Here is a 23,619-nt window from a genome sequence, read left to right on the forward strand (position 1 = left end):
GCCAGGTGGTAAATATGAATAAATGACCTTCACTTAACTATTGTTCATTAATATATAATATGATGTTTTTGTTATTTCCTAAAAGAATACTGAAATCATCAGCTTTATTTGTTAAATACATGATATTTATATGCACAGATAAAAGTGATTCGCTGTTACATGATGGTAGGAGTAAATTGTCCTGCAACTGTATCTGTTTGTGAACTTCCTTCATGAATTCTTCTGTTACTTACATGATATTTATATGCACAAATAAGAGTGATTGCTCTTACATGATGGTGGGACTAAATTGTTCTGCAACTGTATATCTGTTTGTGAACTTCCTTCATGAATTCTTCTATTACTTACAGCGATTACACTGTTTACCACTGCTATGATAGATACTCCTTGATAACGATATTCTATTAAAGTTTGTATATCTGAATTTCTAACGCTGGGCTATGCCTGAAACGCACGAAAAGTCTATTGATATTATTAGCAGCCAAAGGGCGCTCGGTATTCACATTATGGTCGCTAACTTCCTGAATAAATTTGTGTGTCGCATGTGAATTGATAGATGTCAACAAAACACGCAACGACGTAACACAGCACCATGTCCTCCTACAAACATTGACAGCCCATAAAACTTCCAGGCAGATTAAAACTGTGTTCCAGAGCGAGACTGGAACTCGGAACCTTTGCCTTTCACAAGTGAGTGCTCTACCAGTAGAGCACTTGCCCGTGAAAGACAAAGGTCCCAAGTTCGAGTCTCAGTCCGACACACAGTTTTAATTTTCAAGTAAGTTTCATATGAGTGCACACTCCGCTGCAGAATGAAAATTTCACTCTAGTGACAGTCCACACTATTATAACAATGATGAGTCGCTGAAATGAGTACAGTGCGATTGGCGTTCGGCGAAAATCGCTCGATTTGGTTGTGATTGCAGACTGGTCTGAAACGTAGCCTGAAGTCTGTGTTAGATTGAAAGGTGATCGTTTGGTTGTGAATTGATTAAGTTGGCTAAATAGAGATTATGGCAGCAGATTGCCTGTAATGTAGCGATATATTTACCTTCGCGCTGTATTTAATCGGTCGATATCAGCCGAACGCCAGTTGTTCTTTGTTCATTTTGGTTGCTCATCTAACATGAGCACTGCCATTGTATGAAACAGTTTCCTGAGTAAGATTGGGAGCATACAGAGTCAAGAAAATTTTTTCTGGCGTTGTTTCCTCCGCTACAAACTGCACCAGTCAACATCACCTTACGATGAAAGCTTTACACCAGCAAGGGTTTAGAGTAATCCCCTTGGAAGAGTTTCTGTATCAGATCTTTGGTTGCGTCAGTGATGCGTGTGTGACTACTGTGTGACATGGTAGTGTGAATGTCATTGGAAGGGTGATTTGTTTTGGCTGTGGTGATGGCTTCATCGAAATTGTGTGTTGTGTATTTTGTGATATTTGTTTGTTACCAGCGTGGGTATGGGTCTTCAGCTGCGAACGTTGTACAGAATAATGATTTCCGTCCTTATCCAAAGTATGATAATTATTTGGACGTAACCAAAAAATTAAATGAAACTGTTTTACAGTACCCTGAACTCAGTAAGTTTTACAGCATAGGGAAAAGTTTACAGGGGCGAGAACTTTGGGTTGTTCAGTTGAGTTCAGATGTCAAAAGTAGGACGTTGTTGAAACCGATGTTTAAGTATGTTGCAAACATGCACGGTGATGAGACTGTTGGCAGACAGCTAATGATTTTTTTAGTTGACTACCTTTTAAAAAATTACGGACGAGATGAACGAGTGACAAGACTACTGGACACCACTGATATACATATAATGCCGTCCATGAATCCAGATGGTTTCGAGAATTCTGCGGTAAGCACATTACACTATTTGCTGTTGACAGACTGTCCTCATCCTCTACGGTAAGTCTTCCCTGACTTGCGGTTCTGGATGACTTTCCCGAAATCTACCCCTTTTGCTAGACCTCTCCAGTCCTTTTCCTTCACCCCTCCTCCTTCCCCTTCAGCCTCTCTGCCCGAAGAAGAGAGCCACTAGCTCGGTAATCTTGCCTATCCCAACCGTCTATTATGTGTGTGTTGTGTCGCCGCATGGAGAGTACATTTTTTATCTATCCAATTAAATATTTTTTAGAAGTAACTAGTAACTCAATAATACACTAAAATGAAATGGTCTCACACTGGCAGAAATTAGTAACATAAATGGTCGTGTTGGGTCTGACAGATCCGTGCGCCTGGAAGACTGTTAAATAAAGACTAAACAAAACAAAACCTCATTCACGATGCCAACTCTTTCTCTCTGATTTTTCAGGTTGCACTCAAGTCATATCAGCAACTGTAAGAATATAAATTCAATGAAGCAAAAACTAGTAGAACTCAAAGACCCAGCCCGACCATTGTAGGATTAAATCTGCTGACTTTATCGGACATGTTTTATGTATACATGATAATGAGGTGACAGAGTTTCTAGGTTGTTGCAAGTTAGCAACACAATACCGTGCCTAGTTGCAAGTTAACAACACAATAGGTCTACTGTGCCTATAGACAGTGACATCATTGACAGGGCAGAGATGCAACCCCAACTACTTACCAGCTGATTACATAAACAACACAAAAACATTAGAAAATAGAACCTAATCTACTAATGGGAGTGAATGGGTTGTAATACCTTCAAACCTATTTTAAAACTGTTGTAAGTCTCCTCCAACAACAAAGATTTTATTAGGTGCAAATTATTTACAATTAAATCACACAAAGTAATTGTTTCTGTCTCTTCTGGAAATAAACAAAATAAAAAACTTCTGGAGGTGGGTACATCACAGCCAATGCAGTACTTTGGAAGTTTGTTGAATAACTCACATTTTAGTGCAGGAGAACACAGTTTGTAAGTTTGACTGGGGAGCACCCATATGCCCTCACTTCATTCACTGTAAACACGACTCTCAGGTGAATGTTGAGTGAAGACAATACCCCTTTAGGCAGACAAGCAAGTCTGTTTGCTAGCCAGATGTCAATGGTGGTTAACTGCTGAGCACAAATGACAGTCCAGGGTCTTCGTCAACAGGTACAACACAAAGCTTGCTGCAGGTGGTGGCTGGTTGTGACAAGTGAGGCCATGGTGGCCTACAGCTGCCATTAAATCTGCCATGGGTGTTTTCCCATAAGACCTGATGCTGGCGGATGTATCTTCCTGTGCCGTACCTAGCGACCTTGCTTGACTTACGCTTAATTATATTGACTGATCTATCACTGGATCACTCCCACTCCGCACATAGGGGTGGGGGAGTTAGCCCATAGGGTCATAACTGTTCTGGTCTGTGCAGGGAAGGATGAGGTTGCATGCAGACTGTTGTGGAGGCTGGAGCACATCTTTGGATGCTGTTGGTGGTTAGCACCGGACAGGTGATTGTGATTCATACTTGCTGCTAGGTGATTCTGGAGAATGCTAATGTCAGACCCAGATCGGGCAGGAGGCATTGTACATATTATCCAGGTCCAGATCCATAGAGGTGATGGACAACAGCTGGAGAACTGGAAATTCCAGATGCCCACCATCTAGGAAGTTATCCTGGAAACAGACTTCTCGTCTGCTGTTGTTGGTCCTTCGTGGTGGGAGAGGCATGCTACTGCCTCTGATTTGGGAGATCTGGAGGTGTGTTTGCCCTGGTTGGCACAAATGAAGCTGGTTCCAGTGTCAGCAAAGGATGCCTCAAGGTCTGGCTACCAGGACCTTGTTGGGCAGTGAAGAAGTCTCTGATCCAGCCTGGCGTATGTCCAGAGGTGCGCATTGAGTTAGACACACCCCCGTTAATAGGTTTGGCTCTTACTCCTCTTCTACTGATGGGGACTGTAACAGATCAAACAAAGTATGATGACGACGTCTGTGCAAGAGATTTGCTGGGCTTTGATCGTAGTTCGATGTTGCCTGGTAAGAGAATGAATAGGAAAGCGATGTAGAATCGATAGCCATGGATGTCAGTAGCTTTTCTGTCCATTTTTCAAGAAAGCCAATTTATGAAAACTGCAGTCCTGTATTTGTGACAAGATCTCGTGGAGCTCCTTCAATAGAAGAAAACAGCTACCAGTGCCTTAGTGATGTTCTCAATCATGGTCTGTTGCATTTTGATGCTGTATGGGAAAATAGAATATGTATTTGTTAAAATCGACCACATGGCCCCCCAGCAGTGCTTCCATGAAATCCATATGCATGATTATGTTCGCCACATGCACAATAACCTCATTGACCTGTGGCCAAAGTGTGTGTTTCTGGCTCAGATTCTTCTTGCTGGAAATGCCCCATTGGGACTGATGCAAGGGTCACTATACATGAGAGCACAGGAACTCTGGAGTCAACCACTCAACACTGACAGTTATCTTTATCAGTAATATGGGATCTTTGAAAATAAAAAGATATGGTGTCATGAAAAAGAATAACAAAGTTCTGCAGAAGCTGCCAAAAGCAGGGCCTGCAGCCATCGCTTTGTATGAACCGGGAAACCTGACTTAAGAGTAGGTACCTAAGTGTGGATGCTGTGATGTCCCTGTAAGTGATGGCAAAATTTTCCTGTTGTGAATCAAAGGGAAAGCAGTTTCTTGCATATCAAATTTGCTTGCTAGGCCGATGTATGATAATGAATGGATTAGTGATATTTTGATGAGAAAGTAGCCCAACATTGTAACTTCTGAGGTATCTGTTGAAGCAACCTTTGACTTAGGGCCAAATGTAGATGGCAGTGGCTTTTTATCTTTGACCAAATAAAATTGGTTGCCATATATGAAAATGCGGCACTTCTGGATCACAGAGTTAATTGTCAGTCTCTCTTTTTCTGCATTGGAATAATTTTCTTGAACCATGGTGAATGTCGTAGAAGTCAGTGCAAGATGTCATTCCGGCCAGAGTGACCGATTGGTTCTAGACACTACAGTCTGGAACCGCGCGACCGCTACGGTCGCAGGTTCGAATCCTGCCTTGGGCATGGATGTGTGTGATGTCCTTAGGTTAGTTAGGTTTAAGTAGTTCTAAGTTCTAAGGGACTGATGACCTTAGAAGTTAAGTCCCATAGTGCTCAGAGCCGTTTTTCATTCCAACCCATTTTGCTTACTTATGCAATAGAACAACCCTAGGGACTAGTGCAGCAGGGGATACAACCCGTCGGCTTTGGACAATGACGTCACAAGTGGCCAATCGAGAAGCGATTCTTCTTAGTGTTGTAGCTCCCTTCAGTGGCTGATAAGTGTTTTTTGACTTTTCAAAAAAAAAATCTCACGAGATAGAATAAACAGATCCACTTTATTAAGCAATCTGTAAAAAAACTAAACTGAAACATAACAGCAAAAGCGAAAATGGTAAACTGCTCTCTGGCGGCTTGTGACGTCCTTGTCCAAAGCCGACGGGTTGTATCCCCTGCTGCACTAGACCCCAACCCTAATACCATATGGTGTCATGTCCATGGCCAACAAGGGTAGTAATTGAGGCTGTACAAGGTAATGGAAGGAGCAGTTTGAAGATGTTGCTTCAGCTTAAGAAATGATTGGTGACAGTCTGTGGATAATTGGAAATGGACATCTTCTCTCCACAACTGATTCAACAGATGGGCTATCAGTACAAATTGGAGGATAAATCAGGCATCATATGTAACATTGCCCATAATAATGTGCAGATTTTTTGCTGTAGGAATGTTGCAAATGGCTGACATGGTTTAAGGCCTTCTCGACTAAGGATATATCCAGTATACCTATTGGAAGGCTGAAAGAAAGAGCATTTGGCAAGCTACACCTTAACCTGCATTACAAATGTATGGGAAACACTTGCTGGAGATCAACATGTGATCCTCCATCCTGTGACCACTTTGTCATCCAGATAAATAGTGCATTGTGGAATATTGACAATAGTTTGTTCTAAAAATTTCTGAAAGATTTATGGTGTATTAGGAATATTAAAAGATAACCTGCTGTACTGATAGAGACCATGAAGAGTATTTAATACCAGAATAGCTTTGGACATCTTGTCAAAAGGAATTTGAAAACAAGCTTTTGAAAAATTTATCTTAGAGAAATATTTACCCCTGCCAATTTTGAAAACAGGTAATTAAGATCCAGAATGGATTATAAGTCCACAATTGACAAAGCAATTATCGTAATCCTCAAGTCCCCACAAAGGTGTAAGAAATTGGTTCAGCACCTGTAACTCCTATAAGAGATCCAATTCTTCTTTATAATCATCCCACAAGGCAATAAATATCTGGTATGCTGTGAAAAATATAATACTGACTACTGTTTTAACATAATATGGGCGAAAAAAATCAGAATCTATTTCCACTTAGGTTCTGCTATTACAAAGAAAGGAAGGGTTCTAGTTACTTGCTTGTACACTAATTCCAGAACTACTTGGCTGGGTATAAGATTTTCATAACAAGGTTAAGTCCACAGCTTAGTTGCTATCGATTTTAATGAGATCCCAGTCTTAGATGTATAGGCTGATTAATAATCGAGATTGAGGCCGCTAAATCAAAAAGGAATGAAAGGGCAATACCATGGACCATTCTTGACAGCATAAGATGGTGTGGGACTATCTTTCTCTGGAAATATCAGCTATATGATCCTGGTGAAAACACTTCCAATAAACATCATATAAATTGGCTATCTGTGTAGCATGTTTAAAACTTGTTTAATCTGCATTTGGATATGATTGCAAATTTTCAAATGATTCATTTTCCATAATAGTATTCTTATCATGTACCTATAAGCCATAAATACACATTTCCTGTTTTCTGTAAAACCAATAGCGAGGAAGAAAGCAAAACAGCACCTTTTTTGTGTACAATTTTTGTTTCAAATTATATACACTGATGGAAAAAAATTGCGGCACTGAGGAGGAGTTCTGTAACATAAACAAAAGTTGGTAGGTGGGTTTCTATGTCTGAAAGATGACGCCTATTCATATTTTGCACCAGATGCATAAGAGTGGCACTAGTAGTGCCAATATGAAGCTACAGATCAGGTTTACTTTAAATACATGCCATAATGGTTGTGTGCATTAGTTGCCTTTGAGATACGACATGGTGAGTTGATTTTAGTCAAGAATGCTTTTAAAGTGACAAAAAACACCATTATCAACGCTTCATTGAGTTTGAACAAGGTATTACTATACAGCTATGAGAAACTCAATGTTCCTACTGTGATATTGCAGAAAGACTTGGCAGGAATGTAGCAATTGTATGTGATAGCTGACAGTGGTGGTCAGAAGAATGTACGTTCGCAAGAAGACTGGGCTCTGGGCGGCCATGTGACGCTACCAATATGGAAAAACATTGTGTTCGGTGTGTGGCTCTGTCGCATCATACTGCATCCGCACTTGATCAGTAGTTGGCACAAGTGTGACACAACAAACTGCTACAAATCGGTTTTTTCTAGGGCAGCTCCGAGCCAGACACCCTGTAGCGTGCATTCCACTGACCCTGAACCATTTGCGACTTCATTGGGGGAGGGAGGGAGGGCTGAGGTCTCTGGTGTTTTCTGATGAAAGCTGGGTCTGTGTTGGTGCCAGTGATGGCTGTGTGTTGGTTAGGAGGAGGCCAGTTGAGGCCCTGCAGTTAACCTGCCTGCATGCTAGACACACTGGACCTACACCTGGATTTATGATCTGGGGTGCGATTTTGTATGACAGCAGGAGCACTCTTGTGGTTAATCCACACATCTTAACTGCAAAATTGTATATCAGTCTAATGATTTGACCTATTGTCCTGCCATTCAAGAACAGCATTCCAAGAGGTGTTTACCAACTGGATAGTGCTCATCCATATACTGCTGTTGTAACCCAACATGTTCTAGAGAATGCCGACATGTTGCCTTGGCCTGTTCAATCACCAGATCTGTCTCTAATCAAGCACATATGGAACATCATTGAATGACAACCCAATGTCATCCACAAACAGTATTAACAGTCCGCATATTGACTGCACAAGGGCAACAGAGATGGAACTCCATCCCACAAACTGACATCCGGCCTGCACATTTGCATGCTTGCCTTCATCATGCTGGTGGTTACAGCAGTTATTAATGTGCCAGCATTTCACATTTTCAATGGCTTATCTTGCACTTACAGTAACCTGTGATCTTGCAGTGCTAACCACTCAAATATTTTAAATAGACAAATGTAATCCCAAAATTTCATCACTCTACATTAATTACTTTTTATTGTTGCAATTTTTTTCATCAGAGAATGAATATAAATGTGAGAAGCAATTTGTGTAATGGTTTACATTCTTTGCTTTCTTATTTGAAACTGACTGCAAGAAAGAAAATCAAACTGATATATAGTCCATATTCAGGCAGGCTAGGAAAAAATCTTACCTTCATAGTCTCATAAGTTGTTGAATTTAGCATAGATTAAAATGAAAGACTAAGTAAGGAACAAGTATTTTTTTTTGTTTTCTCCAAAAAAATTTCGTTAATTTCCAAGAATGTTTGCCTATCGAAGCCGCGGCCCCCAAACGATAGATATCGAACGTGAGATTCTAATTCGATCATGCGACTGTGGTGGTGGGCATTATGATAAATTATTTGTGAGTTGCTAGGGAAACCCAAGTGATTTATGTTGGCAGTGAGTGGAATGTCTGGTATTGTAGACGTTTATTCGGCTGATTGCATCACATGGGAGAATCTAATTCCATGCTTATGCAATGTAGAAAATTGTTGGAATTTTTGTCGGAAATATGGACTAATAGCAGACAATGAAAGGAGGAACTGTGTAGACTGTGGTAGGCCAAAGTCTATAAAAGTTTGTAAGAAGAGTTCTGATAGTAAATACCTTTACAATTTCATTCCGGGAACTGTGGTAAACGAATGACTGCCATGAAGAATATGTTGTTGTTGTTGTGGTCTTCAGTCCTGAGACTGGTTTGGTGCAGCTCTCCATGCTATTCTATCCTGTGCAAGCTTCTTCATCTCCCAGTACCTACTGCAGCCTACATCCTTCTGAATCTGCTTAGTGTATTCATCTCTTGGTCTCCCTCTAAGATTTTTACCCTCCACGCTGCCCTCCACTACCAAATTGGTGATGTCTCAGAACATGTCCTACCAACCGATCCCTTCTTCTAGTCAAGTTGTGCCACAAGCTCCTCTTCTCCCCAATTCTATTCAATACCTCCTCATTAGTTATGTGATATACCCATCTAATCTTCAGCATTCTTCTGTAGCACCACATTTTGAAAGCTTCTATTCTCTTCTTGTCTAAACTATTTATCTTCCACGTTTCACTTCCATACATGGCTACACTCCATACAAATACTTTCAGAAACGACTTCCTGACATTTAAATCTATACTCAATGTTAACAAATTTTTCTTCTTCAGAAACGCTTTCCTTCCCATTGCCAGTCTACATTTTGTATCCTCTCTACTTCGACCATCATCAGTTATTTTGCTCCGCAAATAGCAAAACTCATTTACTACTTTAAGTGTCTCATTTCCTAATCTAATTCCTTCAGCATCACCTGACTTAATTCGACTACATTCCATTATCCTCGTTTTGCTTTTGTTGATGTTCATCTTATACCCTCTTTTCAAGACACTGTCCATTCCGTTCAACTGCTCTTCCAAGTCCTTTGCTGTCTCTGACAGAATTACAATGTCATCAGCGAACCTCAAAGTTTTTATTTCTTCTCCATGGATTTTAATACCTACTCCGAACTTTTCTTTTGTTTCCTTTATTGCTTGCTCGATATACAGATTGAATAACATTAGGGATAGGCTACAAACCTGTCTCACTCCCTTCCCAACCACTGCTTCCCTTTTATACCCCTCGATTCTTATAACTGCCATCTGCTCTCTGTACAAATTGTAAATAGCCTTTCGCTCCCTGTATTTTACCCATGCCACCTTCAGAATTTGAAAGAGAGTATTCCAATCAACATTGTCAAAAGCTTTCTCTAAGTCTACAAATGCTAGAAACGTAGGTTTGTTTTTCCTTAATCTTTCTTCTAAGATAAGTCGTATGGTCAGTATTGCCTCATGTGTTCCAGCATTTCTACGAAATCCAAATTGATCTTCCCCGAGGTTGGCTTCTATTAGTTTTTCCATTCGTCTGTAAAGAATTCGCGTTAGTATTTTGCAGCTGTGACTTATTAAACTGGTAGTTCAGTAATTTTCACATCTGTCAACACCTGCTTTCTTTGGGATTGGAATTATTATATTCTTCTTGAAGTCTGAGGGAATTTCACCTGTCTCATACATCTTGCTCACCAGATGGTAGAGTTTTGTTAGGACTGGCTCTCCCAAGGCTGCTAGTAGTTCTAATGGAATGTTGTCTACTCCCGGGGCCTTGTTTCGACTTAGGTCTTTCAGTGCTCTGTCAAACTCTTCACGCAGTATCGTATCTCCCATTTCATCTTCATCTACATCCTCTTCCATTTCCATAATATTGTCCTCAAGTACATAGCCCTTGTATAGACCCGCTATATACTCCTTCCACCTTTCTGCTTTCCCTTCTTTGCTTAGAACTGGGTTTCCATCAAAGCTCTTGATATTCATGCAAGTGGTTCTCCTTTCTCCAAAGGTCTCTTTAATTTTCCTGTAGGGAGTATCTATCTTATCCCTAGTGAGATAAGCCTCTGCATCCTTACATTTGTCCTCTAGTTATGCCTGCTTAGCCATTTTGCACTTCCTGTCGATATAATTTTTGAGACGTTTGTATTCCTTTTTGCGTGCTTCATTTACTGCATTTTTATATTTTCTCCTTTCATCAATTAAATTCAATATTTCTTCTGTTACCCAAGGGTTTCTACCAGCCCTCGTCTTTTTACCTATTTGATCCTTCGCTGCCTTCACTATTTCATCCCTCAAAGCTACCCATTCTTCTTCTACTGTATTTCTTTCCCCCATTCCTGTCAATTGTTCCCTTATGCTCTCCCTGAAACTCTGTACAACCTCTGGTTTAGTCAGTTTATCCAGGTCCCATCTCCTTAAATTCCCACCTTTTTATAGTTTCTTCAGTTTTAATCTACAGTTCATAACCAATAGATTGTGGTCAGAGTCCACATCTGCCCCTGGAAATGTCTTACAATTTAAAACCTGGTTCCTAAATCTCGTTCTTACCATTATACACTCCTGGAAATGGAAAAAGAACACATTGACACCGGTGTGTCAGACCCACCATACTTGCTCCGGACACTGCGAGAGGGCTGTACAAGCAATGATCACACGCACGCCACAGCGGACACACCAGGAACCGCGGTGTTGGCCGTCGAATGGCGCTAGCTGCGCAGCATTTGTGCACCGCCGCCGTCAGTGTCAGCCAGTTTGCCGTGGCATACGGAGCTCCATCGCAGTCTTTAACACTGGTAGCATGCCGCGACAGCGTGGACGTGAACCGTATGTGCAGTTGACGGACTTTGAGCGAGGGCGTATAGTGGGCATGCGGGAGGCCGGGTGGACGTACCGCCGAATTGCTCAACACGTGGGGCGTGAGGTCTCCACAGTACATCGATGTTGTCGCCAGTGGTCGGCGGAAGGTGCACGTGCCCGTCGATCTGGGACCGGACCGCAGCGACGCACGGATGCACGCCAAGACCGTAGGATCCTACGCAGTGCCGTAGGGGACCGCACCGCCACTTCCCAGCAAATTAGGGACACTGTTGCTCCTGGGGTATCAGCGAGGACCATTCGCAACCGTCTCCATGAAGCTGGGCTACGGTCCCGCACACCGTTAGGCCGTCTTCCGCTCACGCCCCAACATCGTGCAGCCCGCCTCCAGTGGTGTCGCGACAGGCGTGAATGGAGGGACGAATGGAGACGTGTCGTCTTCAGCGATGAGAGTCGCTTCTGCCTTGGTGCCAATGATGTTCGTATGCGTGTTTGGCGCCGTGCAGGTGAGCGCCACAATCAGGACTGCATACGACCGAGGTACACAGGGCCAACACCCGGCATCATGGTGTGGGGAGCGATCTCCTACACTGGCCGTACACCACTGGTGATCGTCGAGGGGACACTGAATAGTGCACGGTACATCCAAACCGTCATCGAACCCATCGTTCTACCATTCCTAGACCGGCAAGGGAACTTGCTGTTCCAACAGGACAATGCACGTCCGCATGTATCCTGTGCCACCCAACGTGCTCTAGAAGGTGTAAGTCAACTACCCTGGCCAGCAAGATCTCCGGATCTGTCCCCCATTGAGCATGTTTGGGACTGGATGAAGCGTCGTCTCACGCGGTCTGCACGTCCAGCACGAACGCTGGTCCAACTGAGGCGCCAGGTGGAAATGGCATGGCAAGCCGTTCCACAGGACTACATCCAGCATCTCTACGATCGTCTCCATGGGAGAATAGCAGCCTGCACTGCTGCGAAAGGTGGATATACACTGTACTAGTGCCGACATTGTGCATGCTCTGTTGCCTGTGTCTATGTGCCTGTGGTTCTGTCAGTGTGATCATGTTATGTATCTGACCCCCGGAATGTGTCAATAAAGTTTCCCCTTCCTGGGACAATGAATTCACGGTGTTCTTATTTCAATTTCCAGGAGTGTATAATCTATCTGATACCTTTTAGTATATCCAGGGTTCTTCTATGCATACAACTTTCTTTCATGATTCTTGAACCAAGTGTTAGCTATGATTAAGTTGTACTCTGTGCAAAATTCTACCAGGCGGCTTCCTCTTTCATTTCTCTCCCCCAATCCATATTCACCTACTATGTTTCCTTCTTTCCCTTTTCCTACTGTTGAATTCCAGTCATTCATAACTATTAAATTTTCGTCTCCCTTCACTACCTGAATAATTTCTTTTACCTCATCATACATTTCATCAATTTCTTCATCATCTGCAGAGCTAGTTGGCATATAAACTTGTACTACTGTAGTAGGCATGGGCTTTGTGTCTATCTTGGCCACAATAATGCGTTCACTATGCTGTTTGTAGTAGCTTACCCATACTCCTATTTTTTTTTATTCATTATTAAACCAACTCCTGCATTACCCCTATTTGATTTTGTATTTATAACCCTGTATTCAGATTTTCTAACCTACCTGCCCGATTAAGGGATTTGACATTGCTTTCAGCCGTTTGCAGTACCAGAACAGCAAGGCCATTTTGGTTAGTGCTACAAGGCCAGATCAGTCAATCATCCCGACTGTTGCCCCTGCAACTACTGAAAAAGCTGCTGCCCCTCTTCAGGAACCACACGTTTGTCTGGCCTCTCAACAGATACCCCTCCGCTGTGGTTGCACCTACGGTACGGCTATCTGTATCGTTGAGGCACACAAGCCTCCCCACCAACGACAAGGTCCATGGTTCATGGGGGGGGGGGGGGGATGAAGAATATATGGTTTGACTATTCCAAATTATCGATCCAGAGCAGCGTAATTCTTGTATCTTGCTGGATTTAGGGACTACACCCTGCAAGCAAGAGCATCAGAAACTGACTTACCTACCAATACCATGTGCGATAATTTCGGGTTTTGCAGAGATGTGTGTTATGTAATAGTGACAAACAACAGTGTACTGATCGGTGGGCCAAATAAAATTGTTGAAGTGGACGAATCGCACATAGCAAGAAGGAAAGACCAGAGAGGATGATCTTTAAAGAACAAAATCAAACATATTTGGGTATTCAGCGGTATAGAACGAGAGTCCCGAAAGTGCTTTGTGGTAAGAGTGTTCTCCAGAGACAAGGTAACTTTAGTCGGTTTGATAAAGCACTTTATACTGTCCGGTAGCAAAGTGATTACAGACGGCCTTCAGTCCTACAAGATACTGTAGAGTTCGTGTCTTCTGATGGCCCCAGTGGACACATGCAGGTCAAGCGACTGTGAAAATCAGTGAAGTCTTCCATTAAAAGAGAAGCGCGTCCAGGAGAAAGAGACCAACTCTACTTGCTCCAGTATCTGTATTTCAATAACCCCTGTTTGCAGTTGAAGATTTTTATGCGTTGCTAGCAAAGCATGTGCCGATTCATGTCCTGTGTCATCACTCATAACTGCAACACTTGTGGTCTTATTTTGAAAATATGTCACTCCTGTAAAAATTGAAACCTGGTAATTACTCCAATGATATTGTTGTACCTCTTGCGGGAGAATTACAGACCAGTTCTCAGCAAAATCACAGTGAGGCACTAAACTTATTTCTTCAGCCTGTACACACCTTTTCACTTCTGCAATGTGTTGTTGCAATTTCTTCATCTACATCTACAAACATACTCCGCAATCCACCATACGGTGCGTGGCAGAGGGTACCTCATACCACAACTAGCATCTTCTCTCTCTGTTCCACTCTCAAACAGAATGAGGGAAAATGTCTGCCTGTATGCATCTGTACGAGCCCTAATCTCTCTTATCTTATCTTTGTGGTCTTTCCGCAAAATATAAGTTGGCAGCAGTAAAATTGTACTGCAGTCAGCCTCAAATGCTGGTTCTCTAAATTTCCTCAGTAGCGATTCATGAAAAGAACGCCTCCTTTCCTCCAGAGACTCCCATCCGAGTTCCTGAAGCATTTCCGTAACACTCGCATGATGATCGAACCTACCAGTAACAAAGCCTGCTTCTGAATTGCTTCTACGTCCTCCCTCAATCCAACCGGATAGGGATACCAAACACTCGAGCAGTACTCAAGAATAGGTCGTATTAGTGTTTTATAAGTGGTCTCCTTTACAAATGAACCACATCTTCCCAAAATTCTACCAATGAACCGAATACAACTATCCACCTTCCCCACAACTGCCATTACATGCTTGTCCCACTTCATATCACTCTGCAATGTTACGCCCAAATATTTAATGGACGTGACTGTGTCAAACGCTACACTACTAATGGAGTATTCAAACATTACGGGATTCTTTTTCCTATTCCTCTGTATTAATTTTCATTTATCTATATTTAGAGTTAGCTGCCATTCTTCACACCAATCACAAATCCTGTCCAAGTCATCTTGTATCCTCCTACAGTCACTCAACGACGACACCTTCCCGTACACCACAGCATCATCAGCAAACAGCTGCACATTGCTATCCACCCCATCCAAAAGATCATTTGTGTTGACAGAAAACAACAGGGGACCTACCACACTTCCATGGGGCACTCCAGATGATACCCTCACCTCCTGTGAACACTCACCATCACATACAATGTACTGGGTTCTATTACTTAAGAAGTCTTCGAGCCACTCACATATTTGGGAACCAATCCCATATGCTCGTACCTTAGGAGTCTGCAGTGGGGCACCGAATCCAACACTTTCCGGAAGTCAAGGAATATGGCATCCGTCTGATACCCTTCATCCATTGTTCGCTAGATATCATGTGAAAAAAGGATGAGTTGTGTTTCGCAGGAGCAATGCTTTCTAAAGCCTTGCTGATGGATGGACAGCAATTTCTCTGTCTCAAGGAAATTCATTATATTCGAACTGAGAATATGTTCGAGAATCCTGCAACAAACCGATGTTAAGGATATTGGTCTGTAATTTTGAGGATCCGTCCTTCTACTCTTCTTATATACAGGCGTCACCTGCGCTTTTTTCCAGTTGCTCGGGACTTTACGTTGGGCAAGAGATTTACGATAAATGCAAGCTAAGTAAGGAGCCAATGCAGTAGAGTACTCTCTGTGAAACTGAATTGGAATCCCATCAGGACCTGGCGATTTATTTATTTTCAACCCATTCAGCTGCTTCACAACCCCAGGGATGTCTATCACTATGTCCTCCATACGGGAATCTGTACGAGACTCAAATGGCGGTATGTTTGTACGATCCTCCTGCGTGAAACATTTCTCAAATGCTAAATTTAAAATTTCAGCTTTCGTTTTGCTGTCTTCCGTTGCCAGGCCAGACTGATCAGTGAGTTACTGGATGGAAGCCTTCGACTCGCTTACCGATTTTACGTAAGACCAGAATTTCCGTGGGTTTTCATCAAGATCTTTTGCTAAGGTGTGATGGTGGTAGTGGTTGTATGCTTCGCGCATTGCTCTTTTTACAGCAACACGAATCTCTACTAACTTTTGCTTGTCCTCATTCTCCTGATCTTTCTTGTACCATGAGTGCAACTGTCTTTGCTCCCTGAGCATTCTCCGAATTGCACTGTTAAACCACTGTGGGTCTTTTCCGTCCGTAACCCACTTTTTCGGCACATACTTGTCCAATGCGTGATTTACAATGTGTTTAAAATTTGCCCATAATTCTTCCACGTCCATCGTACCGGAAGTAAATGAAGTCGATTCATTTACTAAGTGGGATGCTAACAACTGCTTATCTGCTCGTTCTAATAAGAATACTCTCCTAGCCTTCTTGACCGATTTTTTAACTTTCATAACCATAGTTGTAATGACAACATCATGATCACTAATCCCTGTCTCAACAATGACACCGTCGATGAGGTCTTGTCTGTTCATGGCTACCAGACCTAAAATATTTCCATTACGCGTTGGCTGTCGATTTAGCTGCTCAAGACAGTTTTCGGATAATGTGTTCAAAAGTAATACACACGATGGCTTGTCTGTACCACCTGTAATGAATTCATAGACATCCCAGTCTATACTAGGTAGGTTGAAGTCGCCTCCGACTAATATAGCATGATTCGGGTACTTCTGCGATACAGAGTGTAGACTCCCTTTGAATGATTCTAGAACAGTCATGGTGGAACCTGATGGCCGGTAATAACACCCAACAATTAACTTTATTTCTCCTAGCTCTGTTAAACATGTACAGATAACTTCACAATCTCACTCTACTTCGACCACAGTAGACACAATATTTTTGTCAACTGCAATGAAGACACCACCTCCTACGGTGTCTAATCTGTCTTTCTGATACACGTTCCAACCCTCACTAAATATTTCAGAACTTCCTATCTCAGGGTTCAGCCAGGTCTCAGTCCCGAGACTAATTTGCGTGTCACACGCTTCCTGGAGGGCAGTAAATTCAGGAACTTTATTCCGAACACTGAAAATTTACTGCTAATATCTTGATAGCTGAAGTGTCTTTACACTGAGCGTGTCCTGATTTCCCTGCCTGCACGTCGACTGGTGAGTGTTCATCGTAACACCTCGCACTGCTGCCTAGCCTAAAAAACCCCCATGTGCATGTCACAAGTACTTTGCTACCCGAGTAGCTGCTTCCTTTGTGTAGTGCACCCCTGACCTATCTAGGGGCGTCGTACAATTCCCCACCTAATAGCGCAAGTCTAGAAATCTGCAGCCGAGACTGTCACAGAGTCGATGAAGCCTCTGGTCGAGACCCTCCACTTGGCTCCAAACCAAAGGACCCCGATCCACTCTGGAACGATGCTGCAAATAGAGAGCTCTGCTTGTACCCCGCATGTGAGGCCAGCAGTCTTCTCCAAGTCCGCCAGCCGCCTATACGAACTGCGGATCGCGTCAGAACCCAAGCGACAGGCATCATTGGTGCTGACGTGAGCAACTACTTGCAGACGACTGCACCCTGTACGCTCGATAGCCGCAGGCAAGGCCGCCTCCACATCTTGGATGAGGCCCCCTGGCAGACAAACCGAGCACATGTTGGAATTCTTTCCAGCCCTGTGCGCTATTTCTCCTAAGGGGCTCCATCACCCGCCTAACATTGGAGCTCCCAATAACCTGCAACCCTTTGCCCCCGTGTGCGTGCTTCGGCCCTGCTGAAGGAGTGGCCTCCTGCCCACTGACAGGATGAACGGGCGAGGCCAGCCGGCCAGCCTCCACATTGACCCTCCGCCTCAAGCGACGCGAACGTGCTGCAGTCTGCCACTCACCCTGAGGTGAGGGCGGCCCCAACGCGTCGGGTACACTAGAAGGTGCCTTGGCGGCTGAGTCAGCAGGCACAGCAAGCGACCTGGGGTGTTTCAAGCGACATGCCAGACCCTCCGCTGTCACTGCACCTCGAGGCAGCAGCCTGAAGGTGGCTGACCGTGGCCAACAGCATGCTCAGCTGCTCGCGAACTGCGGCCAGTTCCTCCTGCGCTCGCACACAGCACATACACACACTATCCATCATACTGCTAATATCTGGATGTATAGAGTTGCGACAAGTAAAACAGCAATATGCGACTGCACAGTTGCGTCACCAGTGCCAGATTGAGCTGTGATATATGAACAATTACTTACGAACCAAGCAATCAAAGGACCACGACTACACCACTATACAGATATTACAATGCGATCCTACCCCTGTCTTAGTACAAAATATATATATTGCCGTTAGCGGTATTATTATTTCATGCACTTGATAGAGACTAGTATCACATCTTCAATTTATAGAAAGTGCATGTAACGTGAGTACAAGTTGAAATGCTATTGACCCCTGGAAGTTATTTACATTTGTGTTGCTGTTCATGTATCTACTAAAATCTACCAAATGCAGCTATTGACCCCTGGAATTTATTTACATTCGTATTGCTGTTCATGTATCTACTAAAATGTACCAAATAACTTTGAGACTAAAATAGCTTTTTCTCTTTTGTTACCAGACAGTGCCACAGATAGCACACACTCAGTTGTTTCTATTATTACCTGAAATAAATCCACCTGGCGATGGAGATGTGTTCCTCTGAAAAACCTATTGTGAAGAAGAATTACTGTTACTAATTTCTGTAATTTGTATTTTCAACAGAAAATAAGTTAACTGTGTATAGATATTTGAATTTGTGATATTTCTTTTTTTAGTCTCATTGTTTCACATTACAATCAGATATGTTAATTGACTATAATATCATTTAGTTTGAACCACTGCTGTCAGGTTTTCACCTTCATGACACTTGCACAGAGAAATTGTATTGTGTGGAATAATCGCTAAATTCCCTCCACTTACTAATTTTACGGTTTTTGCAGGAAGGAAGTTGTGAAACGAAGAATGATTCCAGTGGTCGAACGAATGCAAATGGAGTGGACCTGAATCGCGACTTTCCAGATCAGTTTGATCAAAATCAGAATGATCACGATTATATCACAACTGGCAGGCAAAATGAAACTTTAGCTGTAATGACATGGATTGTGTCAAATCCTTTTGTACTGTCTGGAAACCTACATGGTGGTGCTGTTGTCGCAAGTTACCCATTTGATGACTCAGGGTAAAGAATGAAATGTGCATTATATTGTTTTTATATTATTCAGTAATTATTAATTATTTGGTTGAATATTTAAAGGATCATATTTCCAATACGGCATTAGGATGTGTGATGCATTGTTGCTGCATATTTACTCTACTTTAATGGATACCCACCACTACACGTGTTTGATGCTGAAGATTGTCTAAGGGAAAAACGATTCTGTTTCTATATCATTTTATCATCTAACAAAATGAATTTTCATTTTTAGTTTCAAACTTTTGATATTGAATTTTATTTGTAAGTATGCTGAACATTAAATATCATTTGTAGAATTCTCAGGTGTTTGGTTGGGTCATGTCATAACTACTCCATGGTATTTCGGCAAGCAGAGTCAATGCCATCGTCAGGTGGTCCCAGATAACTGCTGCTCCACTCCTGTCGGCATCTGTTATATGTTGGTCGTTACCCCCACTCTCACTCTGTTCCTATTGCTGTCTGTGTGGCTGCCACGGTGGATGGTGGCAATGGTGGGAGTAGTGGCTCTTTGCTCCGAACTCTGTTTTCCAGTGTTTGCACTATCACCTTATTGTGCAAGAACTCTTTTCCTCTTCTAGACCAGGGTAGCAGTTATCATGGACCACCTGAAGATGAACCAGTTTGTGTTGAGTAATTATAACTTGATCTGTCATGACAGCTGAAAATTATACAAATAAGAAATATGCTTGGAAAACATCAGGTGTCTTTAATTATGAGACATGACCCTGGTCTCAAAGTGGCCTGGACTTCTTCAGGAGAACTAAATACAGTGTAAAACTAAATGTTAGACTACTGAGTCTGATGTGTAATAAAAAATTTGAGTCACGTCATTGAGACATAGACTTTCAGTGAGAAAATCGTTCAAAATCCGATGGTTTCCATATGAAATCTGAAGCTTGGACAGCGTGACATTCTTGGAGGATAAGAAACTTTTCTCAGAGAATCATCATTTCAGCACTTTTGTGACACACACTTCACTGTTGTCAAACATTATACGGTGCAAACGGTAGGTACAGGTGAACAGATTCCATCTTCTTTGCTTTCTGAAAGACATTTGTCACCGTACTACATTCTCAAGTGATAACCTCAATGTGGTCACAGAAAGTGACTCCACAAATACAAGATGTGTCCCAAAAGTCATGATATATATTTTGTCACACTCCAGCAGGCTGCAGCACATTGAGGCCTTTTTTTTTTTTTTTTTTTTAGGGGGGGAGTGTCATCTTTATATTTACCTCCAAGCAATGGTGCCATGAGGATCACTGATTTAATGCAGCCCTGTATTGAAACAATGTAGGGCGGATATTTTTGAACTATGTTGGGCGATCGGGTTCTGCACAAAACTCAATAAAAAAAGCTGGATAAACTGATGAACTGCTTGCACAAGCCTACAGGGAGTCTGCATTTTTGTATGTGCAAGTTATGAGGTGGGTGATGCAGTTTAAGGGTGGCCAAGAGGGGTCGACCATCAACAAGCCAAACTGATGAAAATGTGACTTGAGTGCGTGGGTTGTTGTATTCCAACTATCAAATGAGTGTACAGTTGTTAGCTGTCACTCTCAACACTCCATAAACCTTTGTGCATCTCAGTGTTACCAAAGAATTTGAACATGCAGAAGGTGTGCACTAAGCTGGTCCCCAAACTGTTGATGGATGAGCAAAAAGCCAATTGAGTGTTGATTTGAGCAAACTAAGAAGCATGTGGAAATTGAACTGGATTTTTTGAACAATGTTATTACCGATGATGAAATATGGCCATTTTTATATGACTCAAGAGATGAAGCACCAGAGTGCCAAATGGCACAATATGGGGTTACCGAAGCAGGAGGAGATGAGGATGAGCAAATCCAAATTGAAGGCAACGTCAGTAGTCTTTTTTGATGCCAAGGGTGTGGTTCACAGAGAGTTCGTTCCTCAAGAGCAGACCGTTAATGCTGCCTACTACACGGGTGTTCCAGAATGGATGTGGAAAAGGATCATCCACATGCAAAAACGCATTAGGTGCCGCATCATGACACTACACACAGTCACACGTATCTCTGTGTCCCTAAGTTACTGGTGAAACATAACACTGCAGTGCTACTGCAGCCACCTTACAGTCCTTACCTTGCTCCAGCTGACTTCTTTTTGTTTGCCAGTGTCAAGAACATACTCAAAGGATGCCATTTTGACAGCACTGAGGCTATCCAAGTGGTTGTGACAACAATTTGAAAGGATATTCCCTTCTGTGACTTTGAGTTGGGGTGAAGGGGGGGGGGGGGGGAGGTGCCAGGCATGGGGGAATCGGTGGAATAAACATATAGATGCTCAAGGAGATTACTTTGCACAGACAGTGTTAATAAATCTTTTTTAAAATATATTTCATTACTTTTGGGACACACCTTTCATGTGACTAGCTGGGATTTTTAATTTTGGAATCTGATACATTAATGCCGTACAATTGGTACAAGAAGGGACTGCAGGGTGACTGAAATGTCATTTGCACTTGGTGTAAGAAGGCCGGATAAATAAAAGATAATGTACTCGGTCTCATTGTGGTGGAAAGGAGTTGACACCCAAACAAACAAAAAAATCTTGGACCACCTACCTAGTGATTAATAGAGAGTAAAGTTAACTTCAAATACCAACTGAAATTACGCTGCTTGAAAACTCTTATTCCATACAAGAATAGCTGAATATGTGGTAATGTAGTGTGTGTGTGTGTGTGTGTGTGTGTGTGTGTGTGTGTGTGTAGCTTAAGATGGAAATGGTCAGCGTGTTCTCATATTATTCACTTAAAAAGTGTACAACAATTTAAAAAAATATATAGTGAGAGGTAACAATAATGACCTATAGACCATGTAAATAACTGATCGAAACTGAAAGTTCAGCACAGACAAAAAGTAATAGAGATGCTAAGCTACTTCCATGGTGTCCTTGGAAGAAATCCGCAAAACTACCATCCCATTGTCTAGGTGGAATGCGTTACAAAATTATATGTATAAGCATAAAATACTCACAGTCAAACACTTTACAATGGCTTGTGTAGTATACACATGGATGCAGAACTGCTATTGTGACACTGTTGGGATGAAGTGCAGATATGGCACTGACTGTCCATTCTGTTATGTCATTGTTCATTACCAACCAGTAGAAGTATCTTCTCACAAATTGTTTGGCCTGGACGTGGCACGGCAGCTTTTACTAGTGAGTACTAAAACCTTAGAATAGCGTATTACAGGGATAGTGACCTGATATCCTTCTTGAAGACGAGGAGTGCGTGTTGCAGCTTTTACTAATCTACATCTATACTCTGTAAACCACTGTGTAGAGTTCTTCCCATTTACCAGTTATTAGGGTTTCGCTCTGTTTTATTACCATATGGAACACGGGAAGAATGATTGACTGATTGCCTTGTGTGTCTAGTAGTTATTCTGATCTTATCCTTATGACCCCATGTGAGTGATAAGTAGGGGCTTGTAGTATATTTCTAGAGTCATCATTTAAAGCCAGTTCTTGAAACTTTGTTGATAGACACTGTTGGGATAATTTGCGGCTATCTTCAAGTGTCTTCTAGTCAGATCTTTCAGTATCTCTGTGACACTCTCCCTTGTATCAAACAAATCTGTGATGATTTGTGCTGCCCTTCCCTGTATACATTCAATATCCCCTGTTAGTCCTATTTGGTACGAGTCTAACACACTTGAGCAGTACTCTAGAACCGGTTGCATGAGTGATTTGAAGCAATCTCCTGTGTAGACTATTTGCACTTCCCCAGTATTCTACTGATAAACTGAAGCCCACCCCTTGCTTTACCCATGACTGAGCCTTTGTCATCATTCCATTTCATATCCCTACAAAGCATTACACCCAGGTATTTGTATGAGTTAACCAATTCCAGCAGTAACTTATTGATATTATACTCGTAGCATACTAGATTTTTGTTTGTTTTTTGAAGTGCACAATTTTACATTTCTGAATATTTAAAGAAAGTTACCAATCTTTGCACTACTTTAAAATCTTATCAGGATCTGACTAAATGAATATGCTGCTTCTTTCAGACAGTACTTCATTACAGATAACTGCATCATCTGCAAAAAGCCTGATGTCACTATTAATATTGCCTGCAAGGTCATTAATTTACAATATGAACAGCAAGGGTCCCAACACACTTCTCTGGGGTAAATCCAGAATTACTTCTTTTGATAATAAGTATAGGTGTAGTACTGAGTCAATTGCTTTTAGGAATTCAAGAAATACTGCATCTACCTGATTCCCTGGATCCAGAGCATTCAGTATATCATGAGAAAAGTGTGGGTTGAGTTTCACATGATCGATGTTTTCGAAAAACATTCTGGCTGGCATTGAGGAAGTCATTCTGTGCAAGACACCTCATTATTTTTGAGCTCAGAATATGTTCTATGATTCTACTACAAATCGATGTCAGGCGTATGGGATGGTAGTTTTGCGGATTACTTCTGCTACATTTTTGGACACAGATGTGAGCTGTGTTTTCTTTTTTTTCCAAGAATTGGGCATAGTTTTTTGTTCAAGGGATCTACGACAGATTGTAGTTATAAGAGGGGC

The 23,619-nt window shown here is 42.1% G+C and overlaps 1 protein-coding gene across 1 annotated transcript in view; it reads left to right on the top strand.

The window, feature by feature from the left end:
• Positions 1-1,358: 1,358 nt before the first annotated feature.
• Positions 1,359-23,619, top strand: part of LOC126418594 (carboxypeptidase D-like) — a 261,509-nt gene continuing 239,248 nt past the window's right edge. The window contains exons 1-2 of the mRNA XM_050085427.1: positions 1,359-1,854; positions 18,800-19,038. Coding sequence (XP_049941384.1) covers positions 1,399-1,854; positions 18,800-19,038 — 695 coding nt within the window. The 5' untranslated portion in view covers positions 1,359-1,398. The remainder of the gene's footprint in view (positions 1,855-18,799; positions 19,039-23,619) is intronic.

The sequence above is a fragment of the Schistocerca serialis genome, chromosome 9 (genome assembly GCF_023864345.2).
Source record: "Schistocerca serialis cubense isolate TAMUIC-IGC-003099 chromosome 9, iqSchSeri2.2, whole genome shotgun sequence".
In the NCBI taxonomy this organism is placed as follows: domain Eukaryota; kingdom Metazoa; phylum Arthropoda; class Insecta; order Orthoptera; family Acrididae; genus Schistocerca; species Schistocerca serialis.